Below are 22,216 nucleotides of genomic sequence, written 5' to 3'. Positions count from 1 at the left end.
TAAGTGTTTCATACTGTGTGCGTGTGAACACATACAAGCGTGTCATACTGTGTGTGTATGTGAGTGTGTGTGTGTGTATGTCCAGAGACATAATGACCAAAAAAGAACAGAAAATTGATGCCACACCTGCTTGTGTTTGTTCCTGTGCTGATGTTTGGTAAATGTAGGCAACTAAGGGTACCATATGCCTGAAGGCCTATCGTGTCCTGTCATTAAACAGCTGACTCTTGTTATGAAGAAAATTGATTTAACAAACTCTTGTTGCGCCGCAGTAAATTTTATTGGCCTATAGTTTAATATCTATTTTAGTGCTTCTTCGATTTTGTTGTTTACACAATTTTGGATCACTGACAAAGTGATTTCACCAGTATCAGGGATTTTGAATGAGAGCCCACTGTGTCATGCACTTGAACAAATTCTTGACACGCAAGATGTTTGTAAGCGTTCATTTCCATGACTCAATGGTGCTCATTTAAGTTCTCTCTGAAAAGGAAACTTTGACACTGGCCAAAAAAAATATTTTATGACAGTAACAGAATTTATTTTGCCAATGCAGTAAAAAACAACAACAAAGAAACAAATGTGAGAACTCCAAGCCAGGACTATTTTATTTGAAGATGTGGAGTTGATGTGCATGTTATAAATTCTCACTTTATTTTCATCAAGCAAACTTGATGTACAAGCTTGTATTGATGCATTGTTGTGAATATGATGATGATGATGATGATGAACATCTTTATCAGAGTGCCATTTATCTGTAAAGAACATTCAAAGGTGCCTGGCTCCCACAGTGTAAAATATTATTCACAAAGTTGCTGAAAAAAGATTAGGTCTTTAGTTCAGATCTAAAGGTTTCAAGGTTGTCATGATTCCAAAGAACCACTTGGGTTGGTAGACAGTTCCACAGACGGGGAGCAAATGAAGAGAAGGCTCTATCCCCGTATATGTTTTTAGGCACGTACATTTACAGTAAATATCACACAACACCTCCTCTTTTGACTTTGAAAAAGCTTTATACAGGATATAATGTATGCCACATTCCATTAGTGATTCCTCAATTGCTCCCACTCAGTGTTATTTATTTTGCAGTTTTACAGTATCCAGGGTCCTCTTTTGTACTTGACACTGAATGCAGCCATTAAAGGCGGTGCTTCATTGTCGAAATAATACAATACTGTAAGTGTGAAATATATCTTTCTTTTTTTTTGGGGGGGGGGTATTTTGCAAACTTTATCGTTTGTCTAGACTGTGACATGGATAGTAGGGCCTACATGTCTACAATGTTCGTGATTAACTGTATGTAGTCGCAATGTTAAGTTGAGAAGTGACATGATTTACGATATGTACATGTATGATTCATTGATGTTCAAGTATTTTTTGCAGCTCTCGTCATCACAGCATGAAATGTTACATACAACTGTAGAAGAGGGTTTTGATAACATGGTCATTCAGCTTTAAATCATGTACTGGTTTAACTATTTATATGATACTATACCCTCGAAACTATGAATACAGTAACACAATGACTAGTCACAGCTACATTACTGACAAAGAAAAAACAAGAAGGGATATAAGTAATCTTGTGCACTTTCTTCATTCTACAATGTACAGGCAGATGAAGAAATGGTGCCGCTTTCTTCATCCTTATACAGGATGAAGAAAGTGCACAAGATGAAATTCTTCAAGAGAAGCTGCTTATAAAAGTGCAGTCAGAGCATGACAAATTGTATGTTTTGTGGATCAATTCCAGACGAATGCTACCACCACAAGGTGCTGAAAATGCTTGACCGGTGCGCTGCGCCATCCTTTCATTGATTGTATAGTGCAGTGAGCTCTTGGCAACGTCACCTTTTGTTGACACATGTTATTGGTTACTTATACTGCCATCGCTTGGTAGAAGTGGTCAAGGCATGGCCAGCTATTCAGAAAGTGCACTGAAGCCTTCCTCCTCTCAGTTTAGTTGTGTACTCTGACCTGAATTCTTACGAGTGTTTCAGGATGTGAATGACCAATTTATTCTCAATGATATTTATCTAAAGTTGTTGAAGAGTGAGCTACACATCTACTTTACCTAGCGCAATATTCCTCAAGTATGCCATTTGTATTTTACCAGAAACTTTTTGTCAGTATTCCTGTCGGAACAGGTTGCCCTTTTCTAGAAAAAAGAAAATACACCTGTTTAAGCTCAATGAATTTGTAGTATAAAAGCTTCTTTATCAATGGTGTCAAATGCTGTTAAAGATGTCAATATCTAGTAGCCAAGTGTCCAGAAGGATGTTTTCTTTAGTGCCATATTTTGTGTGTGTGTGTGTGTGTGTGTGTGTGTGTGTGTGTGTGTGTGTGTGTGTGTGTGTAGCTCTTTCAAGCTGATAGCTACTTGTACCTGTACATTAAAAGTGTGGGAAATATTTGTACTGGACATACAAAATCAATAGATTTAATGGGATATTAAAAAGCTTTGCTCTATCCTTTTGCCATTTTAATTTTTTTCTTATTCATTTTTTAAACTAATGATGTGCATATTTGATGACATGACATGTGAATGACAGGGAATGTGCCTGCTTTTGGAAGTACTCTCATATTTTAGAGATACATGTAAAACATTACATGTTTAACAGTATCTAAAGACTGATCTATTTGATAAATTTTACTCGGTGCCACATTTGTAGAATATTGAAACATGTTAAAACCACAAATGCTCATTGAACTATAGTTGATGTCTCCTCATATTGTGTAGTATTTCACCATTTTTTGTTTTTGTTTTTGTTTTGTGTTAAAATCAACTATAGTATACATTGTATGTATACCATGTGCATAATTCTTTGGTGTTCAGGGCACTGTAACTGAAGACGTTGATAACGAATGCACAGAGTATTCCCGGTGGAAATCACTTAGCGTCTAATTATTGATTTTCTGCAGGGCGTTTTCAGTGGAGCATTCAGATTCTGATATTGGCATGTAAAGTGTGTAGCTCTGAGAATGAGTGGTCGAAACCAGCAGACATGGACCTGCGAGTCTAAAGTCAGTAAAATTAGTCACATGTGAGTTGTCTTCTGCTGGCCTGATTGAGTACATGTATAGTCTACAATCTATTCAAGTAAATGAGATTCAGTCATGCGTTGTACTACATTGATACAAATTGTATGTCGCAGAGTGTACATTTGTAGTGATACACTTCACTTCCATTCCATTACTCAAGAATGGCAGAAGTCATATAAATGCCACAGGGGAGCAGTTAGCATAAGAGCGGAACAAGCTTTAGTGTATTTGCTGTATCTATGTGCCTGCTTTTCATACTCGTTCATCCAGCAATGCACGCACCAGTCAGTTTGAGAACAGTACATACATGTAGTAATGCCTTTTTCTACACCAATGAGTTTTAAAGGACAAGTCCACCTTCATAGACATGTGGTTTGAGTGAATGCAGCAATATTAGTAGAACACATCAGTGAGAGTTTGAGGAAAATCGGACAATCCGTTCAAAAGTTATGAATTTTTGAAGTTTCTGCTCAGTCACGGCTGGATGAAAAGAATACTATAGTTTGTGATGTCACATGAGTACAACGATATAAAGAAAGAATAAAGAAAATTCAACATATTTCCATTTTTCTCGCATAACAAAAGAACACTTAGATTGTTGTAACTTCTCTCTTTCAGAAGGCAGGGGGAAAGATATTACCCTTAACATACGTCGGTAGCAAGTCGAAAAAATGTGTACTTTATTCAAAAAGTAATGTTATGTGAAATCCTCTTTTTATTTTCCTTATATAGTTGTACGCATGTGACATCATACACTGTAGTAGTCTTCTCTTCCAGCAGTGACTGCGCAGATACTTAAGATATTCGTAACTTTTGAATGGATTGTCTAATTTTCCTCGAACTTTCACTGATGTGTTCTACTAATATTGCTGCATTCTCTCAATCCTTATCTAATATGAAGGTGGACTTGTCCTTTAAGGAGAATGAGGAACTCGTGAAGTGAGAGAATGCAGCGATACTAGATCACATTGATCAGCGAAGTTTGAGGAAAATCAGACAAACCGTTCACAAGTCATAAATTTTTAAAGTTTCGGTTAAAAATATACATTGTATGTGTTATCCCTGCTGGATATGAAGACTGCAACACTTTGTGATGTCACAGCTGGGCAATGATACAAAAATTTTCAATGATGCACATTTATAGGTAGATTCCTTCAGCTTATAAAATGACTGACATACAATGCTATCTTAAGGATGATACGTTGATACCCCGCGCCTTATGAAATACATGTTGGTACAATGTAAGTTAACCCCTTGAAGACGAGTCCCGAGTATACTCGGGCAGGTGTCTCTGGGAGATGTGTGTAGTACACGTAGCAAAATTCGTCCATCCTCAATGGGTTAAGTACTCTGTCATGATGCAAAACACATACACACACATACACAAACAAAGAAATGTATAACTTGAGAATAAATTGCATGACAGTCCTCAAACTTCACTGAAGTGTACTGCTACTATGTTTGAATTTGAACACTTTATCTTTGTAGGGAAAAATATTCTATGCCAATTATTGTATATATGGAAATGTGTACTTGAAATACAATTTGTTTTATCATCAATCAATACATATCATAATCTGAAGGGAATTTAGTGAGGATTTTGTCCATTTTCTCCTATGGGGAGAAACAAATCATATTTGGGATAGAATAATACATAAGATCCTTGAGAGTGCAATTTAGATGTGTGTCAAGGAATACAATAATGCTGCGGTGTAATATGGCCTTTGTGTGTGTCCTCGAAAGGAAGCAGATACTGGGCAGTTAATTGTCCCCCATCCTTGTTAGTTGGAAACCATGGAAGCCATGGTTGTCAGCTCAACTGCCAAAAACAGGATGAGGGGTTAAGTAGGGAGGTATTTGTTCACTTGTAAACCACCAGATACAACTACATTTACACATTGTACGCATAAACATGGTTATGGCAAGTTTACAAGTTATCCAGGATATACACGTAATGTTACACACCACTAGAAAAATACAGTGACGCATACTGTACACACACTTTTGTATAAAAGAGAGAGATTAATTCAGTTGTTGTGTAATATTGCTTCATACCCAGTTAACATGTCCCTTTTTGAAATTTTTATGATGGAAAAATTAAAAGCTTGATTATGTTGGCAAACATGTGTGATACCCTTCAGGTATCTTGATTAGAAAAAAGGTCATGATATAGAAACTAAAATTTTATAATCTCTATAAAATGTTGCATTTCCATGAAGCCTCAAGTTACAATGATTCCATTTTACTTTTATTATATTATGCAGGCTGATGATCCTGTATGGTCGATTTGCTCTGTGATTTATAAGCACTCGGAATCATTTGCAAAGCAATAAAGATATCTGGTTTAATTGTGATGACAGGTCCAGTAGGCCTCTAGAGTCATTTTTACAACATCACCCTATCATGTTGATATAAGATGTGTTTATTTAGGCTATATGTTGTAAAATTCTAAAACAGATTTTCTTCTATTTCCCTGTGTGTTGTCTATTTTATTGCTTTTCTGAGAAGAATGAATGAGCAAATGATCCTTCCGTCAAAGAAAATTTTCCCTTTGCTTCACAGAGTTATTTTGTGAGACAGCATAGGTATAGTCAAGGAGAAGAGTACTCACACAACGCTATTAAACTTGGAGAATTGTGGTTATTGTGTTTGAGTTCATTCTCAGTCAACAAGAGAAATGAGGCATCAGTCATAAATCGTCCATTTATAGTATTTTAATGTATAGATCTCCAGAGTATGTTCTAGTATGGACTATTAGATGCATTATGAGACAAGAAATGTACATTGTGCTCGTTACTCTAGGGTTATCAATTACACTGACAATGATAGGGGTTTCAGAATGCACCTGTTCCTGGCACAATATGATCTTTAATAGTACCAGTACCGGTAATATAATTTTTATTACTCTTTTCATATTGCCATATGTTGCCAGGCATTATGCCATATGAGGAGGTAAAACCCCTTGGGTGCACATCCGGTATAAATTCCTTCTTTTTTTCTTTTCTTTTTTCAATATCAGGTTGATTTTTTTTCCCTGTTAAATTTGTTTTCTTTTTTTCTTAGTTTGATTTCCAATGCGTGTAGTAATGCAGTCAAAATATCCTGTAATGACGACGTATGCATAGAGGCGCCTTGTTAAAGGACAAGTCCACCTTCATATACATAAGGATTTAGAAAATGCAGCATTTTTATAGTAGAACACATCAGTGAAAATTTGAGGAAAATTGGACAATCCGTTCAAAAGTTACGAATATTCTAAGTACTGTACAAATGTATCTGCGCAGTCACTGCTGGAAGAGAAGACTACTACAGTGTATGATGTCAGATGCGTACAACTATATAAGGAAAATAAAAAGAGAATTTCACAAAACTTTACTTTTTGAATAAAGTGCACATTTCTTCGACTTGCTACTGAGGTATGTTAAGGGTGATGTTATACCCCCTGCCTTCCGAAAGAGAGAAGTTGAGTGTTCTTTTGTTATTCGAGAAAAATAGAAATATGTTGAATTTTCTTTATTCTTTCTTTATATCGTTGTACTCATGTGACATCACAAGCTATATTAGTCTTTTCATCCAGCTGTGACTGAGCAGAAACTTCAAAAATTCATAACTTTTTAACGGATTGTCCGATTTTGCTTAAACTCTCATTGATGTGTTCTACTAATATTGCTGCATTCACTCAACCCACATGTCTATGAAGGTGAACTTGTCCTTTATGTGGTGAATTTATACAACATTTCACTTTACATTTTGTGAATTTTAATTAATGTTTAAATAAAGATCACTTGCCACAAAGAAGACTGCTTTGTTTCTCACCCTGGATAAGGTTTTGTACAACAGGTTTCAGTGTTAATAATTTTTACCTCAAAATGTCCAGACTGAAGATTTTAAGTTTTGCTCATATTATTGTTAAACTTCATGCCATTTGCTCTGCATCTAAAAGAAAACAATAAGAAGGAAAAAGATGAAAGAATGAAATCAGATTAAAGGGATAGTAAATATTCAGTTGCATACATCATGTTTTAACAATGACCAGAAATTTGAACTGCCGTGCAAGGAAATGAGGTGATCTCATCAGGAATGCAGAATATGCAGATTTTTATTTCACGCACGACCTGAATTTCATCAAGCAGAGTGATTTCAATTAACCACTCTGGCCATTGTACATGTGAAACTGCCTACACCTGCCCTAGTGTCAAGTCTTACAATACGTACTGTCTCCGTTTTGAATCCCCATCTAACCTCGGGCAGACTTTGTAATGAAATCGCTTCTCTCTATGTGTCTCTCTCTCTCTCGCTCGACACAAGCCTTGCGAGAGTCTTCCCACAGCAAACTAATTAAGAAACGATTCTCTCCTTTTGTGGCACGTTGCGCAAATATGACAATATTATCAGAGATGATGTCTATTTTCAGCTGCACCTGGACAAATTTTGCACAAGATATGGAGTCATCCTGTAGTTTAGTAGTCTTTTTTGTTGATACAGTAATATATTTTTATATGACTGATGGACAAATATTAATACATTTGCTGTACAGTTTAAACATATGTACCAGTTTGTCTATGAAGATCCAATAATGATTTGAATCAGTTTTTGAAGCTCATATTATATCCCCCCAAAGGGATTTTTTTTTTAGACCCTTGTCAGTATTTAGCTTTTCTTCTGATATATCTATCAGTATAAACTTGCAAATGCAAGTCAGCTCAGATAGAATCCTTGAGATATTACAGCATGACTAGATGTTCTTGTCAAGGGGCTATATTATACTCATTTTCTGCAGATTTAATTGACTTAATAGTTTTAACTATTTTTTCAGAATTGGCCCATTTCATGGGTGTATGCAAGGGGGGGTCGGGAGGGTCGTACGACCCCCCCAAATTTTCAAAAGGTCCACTTTTTGTGACAGACATTTATGTTTTTCGAGGGCTTCTTACCCTGTATACAACAGGGGAAAAAAAGTGACCAGGTGGTGTTCTAGCAAATTGTCAAAAACGTTGTAAATTTCGTAACTTAGTTTTAATCTCCCATAACTTATTTCTTAGGCTTAAGCCGTGCTGCCATGTTTGATTTTCCTGTCTCCCATCAGCAACTCATCGAACTAGTTGCCTAGACTACACACTTACAGCCGGCCTTATTACTTGCGCCTTACCCTATGACAACCGCGGCCGTTTGAATTATGGCCTAACCTATATTGTCCTGTAAGGAGAATGTTATAATTCATACTCATGTTTTCAACTCCTGTCCTTTTGGATTGAGATTGAAGTGCATATTCTACTTTCTTACTACGTTTGGAGGCAAAGTTAGGCAGGATTGACTAGCTCTTGGAGTATCGTCAACTCTGGAATACTTGTATTAAATGGTCCGCAAAACTTTTTACTATATACTCTAGGATTTAATAGGAAGGTGTAGCTAGTCAGCAACTTTTTTTTTAATTGCAGTTTTCAACTTACCGATTGACAAACTTGTAAGTGACCAACTCAGGTTTTATCACCAGTTTTAACATTAATGAGTTTTTCTAAGTATGCCGAAAAAGTCACTTTTGTATGCACCAAATGGCCCCATTTTAAGATATAAAATTCAAAACTCCCCACCGTGGGAGGGGGGACACCCCCCTCCCACACCCTCCCCCGCTTGGTCGCTCCGCTCCCTCGCAAAGGTAAAGGTTCAAAAATTGTGATTACGACCCCCAAGAAAAAATCCTGGCTACACCCCTGGACCAACTCAGGTTTTATCACCAGTTTTAACATAAATGGGTTCTTTTCTAAGTATGCCGAAAAAGTCACTTTTGTATGCACCAAATGGCCCCATTTTAAGATATAAAATTCAAAAACTCCCTATCGTGGGAGGGGGGACACCCCCCTCCCACACCCTCCCCCCCCCCCTCGGTCGGTCCGCTCCCTCACAAAAGGTCAAAAAATTGTGATTACGACCCCCCCAGAAAAAATCCTGGATACACCCCTGCATTTGATGAGGACATGGTGATAATACTTTGTATCTTCAGCAAACTTGCAAACCTGAGAGCTTGATGGGATAGTGTGGATAGTAGGTTCTGTTCTTTGAATCTGTTGACAATTTGCTTGCTTGTGTGAATGAAAACAGATGGGGGAGAAATATGATTGTGATCTATACATTCAGGTTCCACTACGTTTTTTCTGTGCCTTGTATAGACCACTCTATGATATTCCAAAATGATAATAACCGTCATGAATTGTGTTCGAATTTACTCAAACCATTGCCAGTATGTTATCTGTGTTTCTTCATCTTTCTTTCAATGGATCTCATTATCCTTATCAAAGTAGTGAACTCTGATGGTGTACTCTCTAAAAAAAATCGAGTGAAAATATTCACTCCTAAAAGAGTGAATTCAAAAAAGAGTGAATTTAGAGTGAAATTGGAGTGAATTTTGAGTGAAAATGTTCACTCTCACTCGTTTTAAAGTGACCTCAGGGATCACTCCAAAGTCTTCGAGTGATCCCTGAGGTCACTCCAAAATGAGTGAAAATGAACATTTTCACTCAAAATTCACTCCAATCTCACTCTAAATTCACTCTTTTTTATATTCACTCTTTTAAGAGTGAATATTTTCACTCGATTCTTTTTAGAGAGTACTCTGATGGTGTGTTGTCCTTTTAATACAGTAGTCACAGCGTCACTCTACTAAGAAATAGAAATGACATCTTCCATGAAACATTTCAGGATGTCAGACTACGGAAGACATTTGAATCTCAAAGTCAGCAGGTTATTTTATTGACATGCTTTGCCTTCTCTATGGAATCTAGTATTTGTGTGTGTGTGTGTGCGTGCGTGTGTGTGCGTGTGTGTGTGTGTGTGTGTGTGTGTGTGTGTGAGGGGGTGTGTGCGTAAGGGGGTGTGTGCTTGTGTGACATGACAACAAGCAACCTGTTCGGTCAAGGTACAGTTTGCATCAGATACAATGTAGTTTCCCCTGCTTCTTCACTCTTTCTCTCTCTTTCCCCCGCACATTAATTTATGAGATTCATGAGTTCAACTTTTATTGTGTGCAAAGGTCCTTCGGTGTGATTTCATGTTCCTATGGTAACAGGATGACTCTGGGTCTAGTCATTGAACCCTGCTGTGACATTGGATTTATGTTATTTTTTGTTGTTGAGGAGGGAAAAGGATTCAGTCTAGTGGTACAGTACACGACTGTGTAGCAAGTACCCGGTACAAGACATTGTGCTTCTTTTCATAGCGCAGACTCTACTCTTGGTGCTTTAATAGTCAAACAACATTGTATCGTCGCTCTTCCTTTACTATGGTTTGATTTATGGGGTTTAAATACGTGTGTGTGTGTATCTGGCTATTAGCATTCTGTCTGAATTACAGAAGATTATTAGAGTGTCTTCCAGTAAAAACATATGCTGTACTTGACAACCTGTTCTAACATGAATCAAGGCATGCAAGGATAGAAATGAAACATGATATAGTCCGACATGATTCCATTGTCGTGTCATTCTAAGAGATAAAACATAGGTTCTTTTCACATCATGGGTCGAGAAAAGTAAATTGGCAATACTGAATTACAAGTACAATTATAATCACAATTAGAATCATCAGCTGTTATACAGGACTGCAGAAGGCTTCATGGATTCTACAATTTGGAATTTCAGAGTGAAGAGAGGAGGTGTGTTTTCTTTCCGAGTTCTGATCATTCACTCTTGAGTGGCAAGAAGCATTTTCTTTTTTCTTTAGAAGAAGCTGAAAGGTCGCTGTAACCTTTGCCCCCTAAAATCATGATTTGGAGGTCAATCCAGACACATGACTGATTCATCTGCAATTCTGGAGAAACGTCATCGGAGAACACAGCCGACTGTCATTTGAAGTACAGTTGTATGATTTGAATTACAACTCAAATCACCCTCTGAGATCCAAGTTTTAATACACACGGCCAAGATGTATCATTTGAATTATGATCGTGATTAGAATCGTGATTCAAATTACACACTCTCCGTTTGTGTGAAATCAGCCATTGTGAGTTTCTAATAGAGACTTTATGATCTTTCACTTTTATGATATTTGCAAATGAGTCTGCTGTAGTCAAACTTTTTATGCCTCCGCCACGAAGTGGTGCCGGAGGCATTATGTTTTCGGGTTGTCCGTCCGTCCGTCCGTCCTTCCGTCCGTCCGTCCGTCCGTCCGTCCGTCTTTCCGTCCGTCCGTAATGAATTTTGTGGACAAGGTAACTATCAAAACCTGTTGAGGTATCCTAATGAAACTTGGCATGTATGTGTATTAGGGGGTGAAGTTGTGCCTATCAACTTTTGGGTGCACATGCTCAAGGTCAAAGGTCAAAAGGTCAAGGTCAAATACATAAAATTTCACTATTTCTACTATATCTATGCAATGCCAGAAGATATTTTCTTGAAACTTAGTGTATACATGTATTACCCAATTTAGATTCTCTGGTGAAAGTTTGGGTCATGAGGTCAAAGGTCAAAAGGTCGAGTAAAAGTATTAAAACTTCTTTTTTTTTCTCTGTAAATTGGAAAATTGTTCAAGGTATCTTCATGGAACATAGTATGTACATGTACTGACTGGCAGTGATTATCTAGAGAATGTAGGGTTCATGGGGTCAAAGGTCAGGGGTCAAAGGTCAAGTGCTACACTTCAAAATTTTACTATTTCCCTCATGTTCATGCAATGCCAGCAGGATTATTTTTTTTTTTTTTTACACTTGGTTTATGCATGTGTAACCTAATAGAAATTCTCTGGAGAGTTTTTTTTTCTTTTTCTTTTTTTTTTGCCTCAAAGGTCAAAAGGTCAAAGATCAAGTGAAAGTGCTGAACTAACTTTTCCTCCATATCTCAGAAGTGGCTCAATTTATTGTGAAACTTACTGCATATTTATGCATGTTCTGCCTGAAAGTGATTACTAGTATCTTATGAATTTTAGGGTCAAAGGCCAGATGAACATGGTAACAATTTACTATTCAGTACAGAAATTGCACTTTTTCTCCATACCGGTACCATGAAAATTACTCAATGCATCGAAATGTATGAATGGGTCAAAGTCAAGTTAAAGTCCTTAAATCCCCAATTACATGCTCTCCTATTCATCCAATTAAACCAAGGTCAAGGAAGGTGAACATTCAACACATTTGTGACAAACTTGTCATTTCAATATTTTGCCAGTTTTGTGAAAATGTAATCACACATTGTCCACATGTACTATCTAGACCTATTAGGAAAATCATGCATTATGGCGGAGGCATACCAGTCGCCATAGCGACATTTCTAGTTTTTTTTTGCATTCATTTCCTGGTATGTTTGTTTCTTCAATCATTTCCTGTTGTTTTTAGGAGAACAGAAGAGGAATCATGTTGCTTCAACATTAAAAACAGCACTTGGTATTCATTTTCCTGTCAGCTTCTTTCAAGTGTATCTTTCTTGGTTTTGAAGTTCTCACAAATTTCACTTTTGCTTCCAATACATACAATGTGTACAATGTCTGTGCTTACATTGCATTTCATATCAACGAGATGTCTAATGAAAAGCATTCTCTTTCCTCGTCAGTCAAGGAAAAGATAATTACTGAACTGTCTGAATGAATTTGTTGATTCATGCAACTCAGTCCAATATATATGCATTTAAGAAAGTCTCGCCCCCCGCAAAAAAAAAAGTCATATTAAAGGGGAAAATCCAGTCCAAATATAGGTTAGTCTGATAAGAAAGAGTAAAATATTACAAGTTCAATGGTATAATTTTGATCAAAATCGGATGAAAAATAAGGAAGTTCTGACATTTTGAAGTTAAGATATTTTTTGGGGAAATAGTTCTTGAACAGTCAATATGAATATGCAAATGGCTACTTGAGCATGAGGTACATTGTCCCTTCACAACTTATCATATAGTTTGTACATAAAATGTTGAAATTTGTAGTTTTTCATTCAAACACAATTATGCCAGAGGCTCAAATCCTCGCTATATCTAACTGATCAATATTCTGAAGTTATTCAATCAGGAATAACATATTTCAGACTTCAATGACAGAAACATTGAATTTTCATCATTTTTTTTTGTTGTACACGATCAATGGAAAATTGTGAGGGTATGACACAGTTACAACCGTAGCTCACTCATTTGCATATTCATATCCACTGTACAAGAACTGTTTTGCCCAAATTAGCAAAACTTCAAAAATGTCATAACTTCCTAATTTTTCATCCGATTTCAATCAAATTTTTACCATTTAACTCATAAAATTTTACTCTTTTCTATCAGACTAGTTATATTTGGACTGGATTTCCCCTTTAACCCACTGAGGACAGGCTGATTTTTGCTATTACGCGCATTTCTCGTAGACACCTGCTCGAGTCTACTCAGGACTAGTCTTCAACGGGTTGAATTTGTATGAAATGATAATGAAATTCTAACTTTCTAAAGGATCATGCAAATTTTCTCTCTAGCCACAGGTTGAACATGACATGTATTGTCTTCTACTTTTCATGATGTTTCCTTTTGATGTGCTCATTTTTGTCCGACTTGTCCAATTAATCAGCAAAGATTTGCATTGGGCAAATACCTATTCTGGAAGACATAATGTTTGAGATGGTTGCCATAACAAGCAGCAGCCAGTGTGCAGTGTACTGTGGAGATAGAAACAAGATTAATTGGATGATTGGAGATAGGGTTGTTGAGGGGAAAGCCTCTGATGCCCATCAACTTGTTTGAGTGGTTACCAGGGTAACCACATGCTTTTTATATGCCTTTGTTGTGTGTGCGCAGTGCCAGCCGAGTAATTTTCACAGTGAATAGGCTTTTGTGATTTCGTGCCGTAGCTGAGGTCAATTTCCACCTGCCGGAGTGCTTGTTTGTACGTGGGAGGTCTCCTTTTTTTATTTTCAATTTTCCTTTGAAATTTCAGAAGTGGATTTCACACTAATGTGAATTTAATGGGAGGCAAATCTCGAGATTTGCATTATGATCTTAATAGTACAATTTTTGCTAAACTTGGACCTTCAGAAATCTCACTGAATAGTGCGATCAGCGTCGTGATCTTAATCCAAAGAAATCAAATTGTGATTATGTCAGAATTATTCCAGTAATTTGACAAATTATGTAATGATTCTGCATGTGTATGGATGCTGGAGGAAATAATATTGATTTTTTTTTTTTAATCCCTTCATTCAAAACACACGTCACAACAGCGTAGAACACAGGGGCAAGGATCACCATTTTGGTAAATTTTGAGCATGCGCAGTTTGAGTGACAAATTATTGCAACTGGTATATGTACAAAATGTGTAGCAGGATACTGTAAAGCAAGATACATGTTATACTTTCACAGCATGAAATTTTCATGTATTGGAGCCGACAGCCTTTTTCGTGGCATAGAAATTTTGCGAATTGCCACTGGCATTCAGTACATAGTGTAGACAAAAACTTTTATGTGCATTTTGATTTTGCAAATCTTGGCTCTCACTAAGTTTGACAAATCAAAATGCTTGCAAACATTTCTGGTTTTACAGCATTTCTGTCCACCTGAGTGGTTAAAAAAAAATCTAGGTATTTGGATAGCAATTGACATCCTGCTTTTTTTTTTGGTATATGTATAACATGAGTATATTAGTAGCTAGCTCATACTGGTTTGGACATTCAAGTAATGCCAAAATGAAATTACACATAATACCCCCCCCCCCCCCCCCCCCGCATCATTTTAATCCTGGAGGTATTACGATAGATTGAAGACACCTCATCTCGGTGATTTTTCATCACGAGTAGTGCATCGATACAATGCTGTTGTGTTAAAGTACAACTGCTTTTAAACTACCCTCAACGCCCCCATACCGGACATCAAAAATGGCTTTCTGACTCCTGACGTTGTGAATAATGTATTGTTTTTAAAGAAATTGGACCTCCCCAGACTGTATATATAATTCAGGTACATATTGTGGCTATTTGAAAAGAGACACTAAAGTTGATAGGAATTAGGACAAAATGGGAGTACGTACAATGTAGGTTAGATCTGGGTTGTTCAGGGTGGCATGGCACTGAGCACGAGTGACGAGGAATTAGAGCAACAGTTGTCCATAGCAACCAGTGTAGAAGGCTCATATCTATTAAATTGCAATTCCTTACATTATTCAAGTTGGTTTTAAGGAAAATTATAAAAATCAGATGATCAGAAGGGTAGAAACACAAACAAAACAACCAGAATACTACACTGTAGAAGAACAAACTGCCAAATACCCAACAAGGGAACATTTTGAAGATAATCAAACCAGCTGTTGTGACCAACTGCCGCTGATAAAACTGCACAACTTTCACACTTTTGCTCTCAATCAAATTTGTGGTTTTAAATGTCAGAAATTCATATAAAGCTCACCCCCTGTATGAACAGGTTATATAAGTAGAGGGAGCATGAGGGAGTTTTCATCCGTCATATCTTACTTTTAGAAGAAGTAGTAACCTTAAAGAAAAAAGAATTCTTATGAATGAATGCAATAACCCAAAATATGTGTTTATGAATGTGTGACAAAACCAATTTTCCATGCCACGTTTTTATGCCTCCGCCACAAAGTGGTGTTTTCGGGTTGTCCGTCCGTCCGTCCATCCGTCCGTACGTACGTCTGTCTGCTTACGTTTACGCGATAACTTGAGTAATATTTACTGGAATTTTACAAAACTTGGTCCAAGTATGAAGTATGATAGGGCAATGATTTGATTAGATTTTGGGTGAAATCGGCTAAAGGTCAAAGGTCAAGGTCAAGGTCAAATCATGAAATTGCATCCGTTTACGCGATAACTCAAGACTGGATGGAGCAAATTTCACCAAACTTTGTTGGAGGATCATGTATGATGGGACAATTACTTGATTAGTTTTTTAGTGAAATCAGACAGAGGTCAAAGGTCAAAGATCAAGGTCAAATCCTAAAATTTATCTGTTTACATGATAACTCAAAACTGGATGAAGCAGCTTTCACCAAACTTGGTCCAAGGATGATGTATGATGGGACAATTAGTTGAGTAGATTTTAGTGACACTGGCAAGAGGTCAAAAGTCAAAAGGTCAAGGTCAAATGCTAAAAATGTTGCTATTTCCCCCATGTCTATGCAATGCCCGCAGTTATTTTCTTGAAACTTAGTGTAGACATGTACTACTGCATAAAGATTCTCCAAAAAGAGTTTCATGTCATAAGGTCAAAGGTTAGGTGAAAATGTTGCAATATCACTTTTCTCGCAAATGGTTCGATGTATCTTAATGGAACTTGGTACATATGCATGTACTGACTGGCAGGGATTATCTAGGGAATTTAGGGGTCATGGGTCAATAGTCAGGGGTCAAAGGTCAAGGTCAATTCCTCAAAATGTTACTATTTCCCTCATATACTAGTTTATGCAATGATTGCATTATTAGTTTTAAAATTCAATAAAAATGTATATGTATTACTTAATGGAGATTCTCTTGGAAATTTCCAGCCAGAAGGTGAAAGGTCAAAGGTTATGGGTCAAAGGTCAGGTTTAAATGAAAAAAAAGATATATTTTGTACTGTAATTACACTCTTTCTTCATACCTTGAAAATTATACTCAATGCATAAACTTATAATAAGGTCGGTCAGAAGTCAAGTAAAAACTTTCAATTCCCCAAAAATGTGTACCTGCACTCTTAATAGACAATTATAGCAAACCCAGATCATGGAAAGTGAACATTCAAGATATTTCTGACAAACCTGTCATTTCGATATTTTGCCAGTTATGTGAAACTGTCATCACACATTGTGAAGACATTGTACTATACACCTATTGGGAGAATCATGCATTATGGCGGAGGCATCAGTCGCCATAGCGACATTTCTAGTTTTTTTTTTTATACATAATTTGGACAAATAAAGAAATGAAATGAAATGAAAATGAATAGCATCATGTTATTAAAATTTGATTACATTGTGCTAATATAAAGAATGTTGTCACCGTTTGAACATGAACAAATCAGCCAGGGTCTTCAAATTGACTAGTTTTGCCCTGTGTGATATGTAATTCACAATGAAAACATCATGATATAAAGTTGAAGGCGTATGCACTCTCACTTAGCTCAAATGTAATCTTATGATATAGTTTCCTTTTCAGTCTCGCTATCATCATTTTTCCATTGTAAAAAAGATGGAAAAGGATTTTGTGTGCAGATGTTTGAAATATCACTTTTTTCACCAACCTTATATCTTGCTGTGTTTACAGATATCATTAATGGACTGCTTGGAAACACCTTGGCAATTGGTGTGGGCTTGATCACCAACAATGTCTTGCAAGTAAGTCATATTTTAAAAACTTCTTGCCTGGAGGAGTGCCTTTAATATTTCTTCTTCTTTTCTTTGATGATTTTTTTTCTTTTAGATTTTGAGGATGATGTTGTTGGACAATGCTTTAAAGGGGAAATCCAGTCCAAGTATAAGATAGTCTGATAAAAAAAGAGTAAAATCTTACGAGTTCAATGGTAAAAAATTGACTGAAATTGGATGAAAAATAAGGCAGTTATGACATTTTGAAGTTTTGCTAATTTCTGCAAAACAGTTCTTGTACAGTGGATATATGAATATACAAATGAGTGAGCTAAAGATGTCATAATCTACAATTTTCCATTGATCGTGTAGAAAAAAATGATTAAAATTCAATGTTTCTGTCACTGAAATCTGAAACATGATGTTATTCCTGATTGAATACCTTCAGAATAATGATCAGTGAGATATACCAGGATTTAAGCCTTGGGCATAATAACATTTGAATGAAAAACTGGAAATTTCAAAATTTTAGGTACAAACTTTAAGGCAAGTTGTGAGGGGATGACATTCTCACTTTGCCATTTGCATTATATATGGACCATTCAAGAACTGTTTCTTAAAAAGTAGCGAAACTTCAAAATGTCATAACTTCCTTATTTTTCACCCAATATTGCGACTAACTTTATACTTGGACTGGATTTCCCCTTTAAAACGTATTGTACTGTACGAGCTGAAATTTTCGTGGTGGTTTTATTTTCGCGAATGTCACGAATCGCCTTTGAACTGCAAAAATAACAACACGCGAAAATAACAATGTTCGGATAACTAACTTCAGTTAGACCCTTGCAACCACGAAATTAACAACACGCGAACATGTCCTCCAAGTAGCAATTTGCGAAAATATCTGTACGCGAAAATTTCAGCTCGTACAGTATTCATTTTTGTTAACAGAGCGGTATAACTGTATGAAGAAGACAGGACGAGCGGTCTATGAGTTCATGTGGATGCCACCCAATACATAATTTGGAAGGTTTGACAACTTCTTGAGTAATCCTGTATTATACATGAAAAGAAATATCTAAAGGGAACATTACTGATGCTAACAGTGTGGCATTCCCAAATCACATTTTCACAGTTTACAATTATTAAGTATACATAATGAACCTAGTAATTTAACCATTTTTTTTTCTTTTATGACCAATTTTGAAATAAATCTCTGCTCGATAGCATTTGAAAAGAGTTGATGCATAAAATAGTATTTCAGGAAAGTTTTCTATTTTGTTTCAGATGTTACATTTGACAGAAAAATTAGTTATAGTTTTGTTGTCTGTCTCTCAGCATTCGTAAGACTCTCTTTAACTCTTTATATACCACGTTTGCATGCCCAACTCAGTCGATGACGTGCCAACTTCGCATATTATGCTCAAACGCACAAACCTGCCCAAACCGATCGATAAATCGCCAAATGCCACAGTACAATGAAACGTTTCTCGCGATTTCGTTCCTCTCACATACGTGGTGATCGACTATTAAGTGGTGTTCCCTACTGAATTTGTGTGTAAAGTTTAAGTTTCTGTCACTATTTTGTGTGCAAAAGGCATGCCGTTTAATACAATAATGTACTTCCTGGTCATTTCAAAGAAAAGCAATTACAGATTTGACATACAATTTACATCAAACATTGCTCGGCATTTTATCTCCTACTTTGCACACAGCTAAACAGAAATCTGTAAAAGTTACATGGATATGAAAAAAAAAGAATATTTTCCCAAAGCGTGATAACGTTGGTGTCTCAGAATAATGTGGCACATGTGGGGTTTCCACCATGGCACATAAAGAGTTAACCCTTTGCATGCCACATGATATTACCTGCTCATAGGTTTGTGTGTAAAGAGTTGTGCACATTCGACTTATTGACACAGAAAGGGTTAAAATGGGCTTTTGATTTATGAATTTTAATCCGGTGTAACTGGTTCTTCGAATATTCTGGGGTTTTTTCTCAGTTTTCACCAAATATCTTTATGTGCAATAGTTTTTGTTTTGTTTTTTCTGGTGTTACATAATAGTTAAATCCATGGAAACTGCACCGTTTTTGCAGTCTGATCTATCCATTCTGTTTTTAATTAAAGCTACCTTGAATATGATGTAGAACTGTACTTTTATGAATAAATGGCATACTGTAAGAGATGAGACTGGTGCAGACAAACTTTTCTTCCCCATAAAATAAATGATGTCTATATGTTGATGGTAGATGAGTTTAGTGTGGGCAGGGATGTGCTGAGGTGCAGCTAGGTCTTGCTGGCCAGCTGCCACGGGGGATTAACTGGCCTAAAGCAAGCCTTAGATATGATGTATTCATCCGCTGTGCAGCAGAAATGCAGAATACTTCGTCAATACGACTGAATGTTGGTATGGTGACATTCAGTAATGTGTGTGGTTGGTAGGACAGACAAAGCTAGACACCTTCATTGCAAACACAGCTTCAATAACTTCATTAAAAAACAAACCCAAATGCAAGGAGCTGTGAAAATGTATACATGTTTAAAGTTAGATTGCTGACTGATTTCAAATTATGAGTAAATGCATCTTATCTATTTTTTTCTTAGTTAGAGGTATAAGTTGCCTTGGTGCAATAAGAAATTACAGTACATGTACATCATAAAACAGGGCTGAGATCTTTATTTTTCCTTGTGATTTAGGTAAACATCGGGTTATCAAAGAGTTTATCGCACCTTTGTGTATTTGTAAGTGTCAAAGATAAACTGTATAAAGTGTTATTCTCGCGGGGGTTTGATTTTCGTGAATTTCGCAAATTGCAGGTGGATCGCGAATTTAACAACACGCAAACGTGTTGCCGTGCACTAGGTTAATAGTGTGTTTATGATAGCGTCAGTGTAAATTCGCACTAATTTGATAGTGCGTTTATGATAGCGTCGGTGTAAATTCGCGAGAACAACATCTCACAAAAATGTTTGTGACCTCCTCATGTGCAAAAATACCCGTACGCGAAAATAACAGCTTTATATTCAGTATTTGGTTTTTGAGAATTATATTGATAAAGTCCTAGACATCATAACACCTTTCAACATGGAAAGCTGGCAGTACCAATACTTGGCTGCATAGACACTGTATTTTAATACTGAAAGGTTGTGAACTTTCATACTCATCTGTCCCTTTGTACGTGTACTACAAACATAATTTGTTTAAAAGTCAACCATTTCCTTCCTGTTTAGGGTGCTTCACACATCTTTCCTGCCAAGTAATACACTATGGGGTGGTTCTAATTGTGGCTGAGAGAGTGAGTCAACCAACACACAGCTCATTAACCCATTGGAGACTAGTCCAGAGTATACTCTGGGCAGATGTCTGTGGGAAATGTGTGTTATAGCCAAATCAGCTCATCCTCAATGGGTTAATTGCATTAATCCTCACAGCACCACCACATCAAAACACCATTGACATCATGCACAAACAAGTTGCTGAGAGTAAAGAGAGGGGTAACGTGTCTTCTTGTGTACCCCTTTAGACCCTTCAGTACACATGACTACACGTCCGACACCCAGAGTGCATCTTTGGTTTGTGAATAGCACAAGTTTATTGTACTTCCTGTTTTGATATGATATCACTGAGTTTGATATCCTATACAGCTACACCCTTTCTGGACAAGAGCAAGAGAGCATTCTCCATTCATGGTCCTGTTATTTCCCCGCTCTTTCTATGTAGGGGGCATAAATAGGGGGCATAAAAAGGGGATACCTTCACCTCCGACATAGAACTTTGTAGAAGGTGTCATTGACATACATGCACAATTTATTTTCTCTAAGGGATGACTCGATAATGTTATTAAACACAATATCCTACACATTACACCTTTTGTGGACAAGAAAGAAAACATTTGATTTTCCATTCATGTCCTGTTATTTTCCAGCTCTTTCTATGTAGGGGGCATATATGGGGGGTATAAAAAAGGGGGTAGCGTCACCTCCTACTTAGAACATTGTAGAAGGTGTCATTGCATCTGTAAAGGATGACTTGATACCGTATGAATATGTACTCCACGCTATTAAACACAATACCCTACACATTTAACCCTGTGTGGACAAGAGAGAGAACATTTTCCATTCATGTCCTGTTATTTCCCCGCTCTTTCTATGTAGGGGGCATAAATAGGGGGTATAAAAAGGGGGTAGCTTCACCTCCTACATAGATCATTGTAGAAGGTGTCATTGACATACAATTTATTTCATCATCTGTAAAGGCTGACTAGATACAGTATGAATGTACTCCACGCTATTAAACACAATACCCTACTCATTATACCCTTTGTGGACAAGAGAGAGGAGCATTTTCCATTCATGTCCTGTTATTTGCCCGCTCTTTCTTTGCAGGGGGCATAAAAAGGAAGTTAGCTTTACCTCCTAAATACAACATTTGTAGAAGGTGTCATTGACATACAATGTATGTTCTCTTCTGTACAGGATGACTGAATACAGTATGAATATCCAATACTCCGCATTATCAAACACAATACCCTACTCATTAAACCCTTTGTGGACAACAGAGAGAGCATTTTCCATTCATGTACTGCTATTTGCCCGCTCTGTCTATGTAGGGGGCATAAAAAGGGGGTTAGCTTCACCTCCTAAATACAACATCTTAGAAGGTATCATTGATATTATATACAATTTATTTTCTCATCTGTAAAGAATGATTCGATGACTATGTACATATACAGTTGTTATTACAATGTATACTGCAGAGGGTACATATTTTATCTATTTTTTGTTTAATTCATGGGGGGGGGGGGATGACATCATTCTTCAGGCAGTAAGTTGTTTCAGATGCTCTACCTGAGATATATGATGTTTCAAAAGAAAATCGAAGAAAAGAGGTGCATGATGCAATGAAGATTAAACTGGATTTATTATCTCTTATTATTTAA

At 36.7% G+C, this 22,216-nt stretch overlaps 1 protein-coding gene across 1 annotated transcript in view; it reads left to right on the top strand.

The window, feature by feature from the left end:
• LOC139739910 (prominin-1-A-like) overlaps positions 1–22,216 on the top strand; it is an 89,326-nt gene that overhangs the window by 13,317 nt on the left and 53,793 nt on the right. The window contains exon 3 of the mRNA XM_071650511.1: positions 17,234–17,304. Coding sequence (XP_071506612.1) covers positions 17,234–17,304 — 71 coding nt within the window. The remainder of the gene's footprint in view (positions 1–17,233; positions 17,305–22,216) is intronic.

Source organism: Diadema antillarum, unplaced genomic scaffold (genome assembly GCF_040938485.1).
Source record: "Diadema antillarum isolate AM-2024a unplaced genomic scaffold, OU_Dant_1.0 seq00000821_RagTag, whole genome shotgun sequence".
NCBI lineage: Eukaryota > Metazoa > Echinodermata > Echinoidea > Diadematoida > Diadematidae > Diadema > Diadema antillarum.
This window is presented reverse-complemented; position numbering and strand designations above follow the sequence as displayed.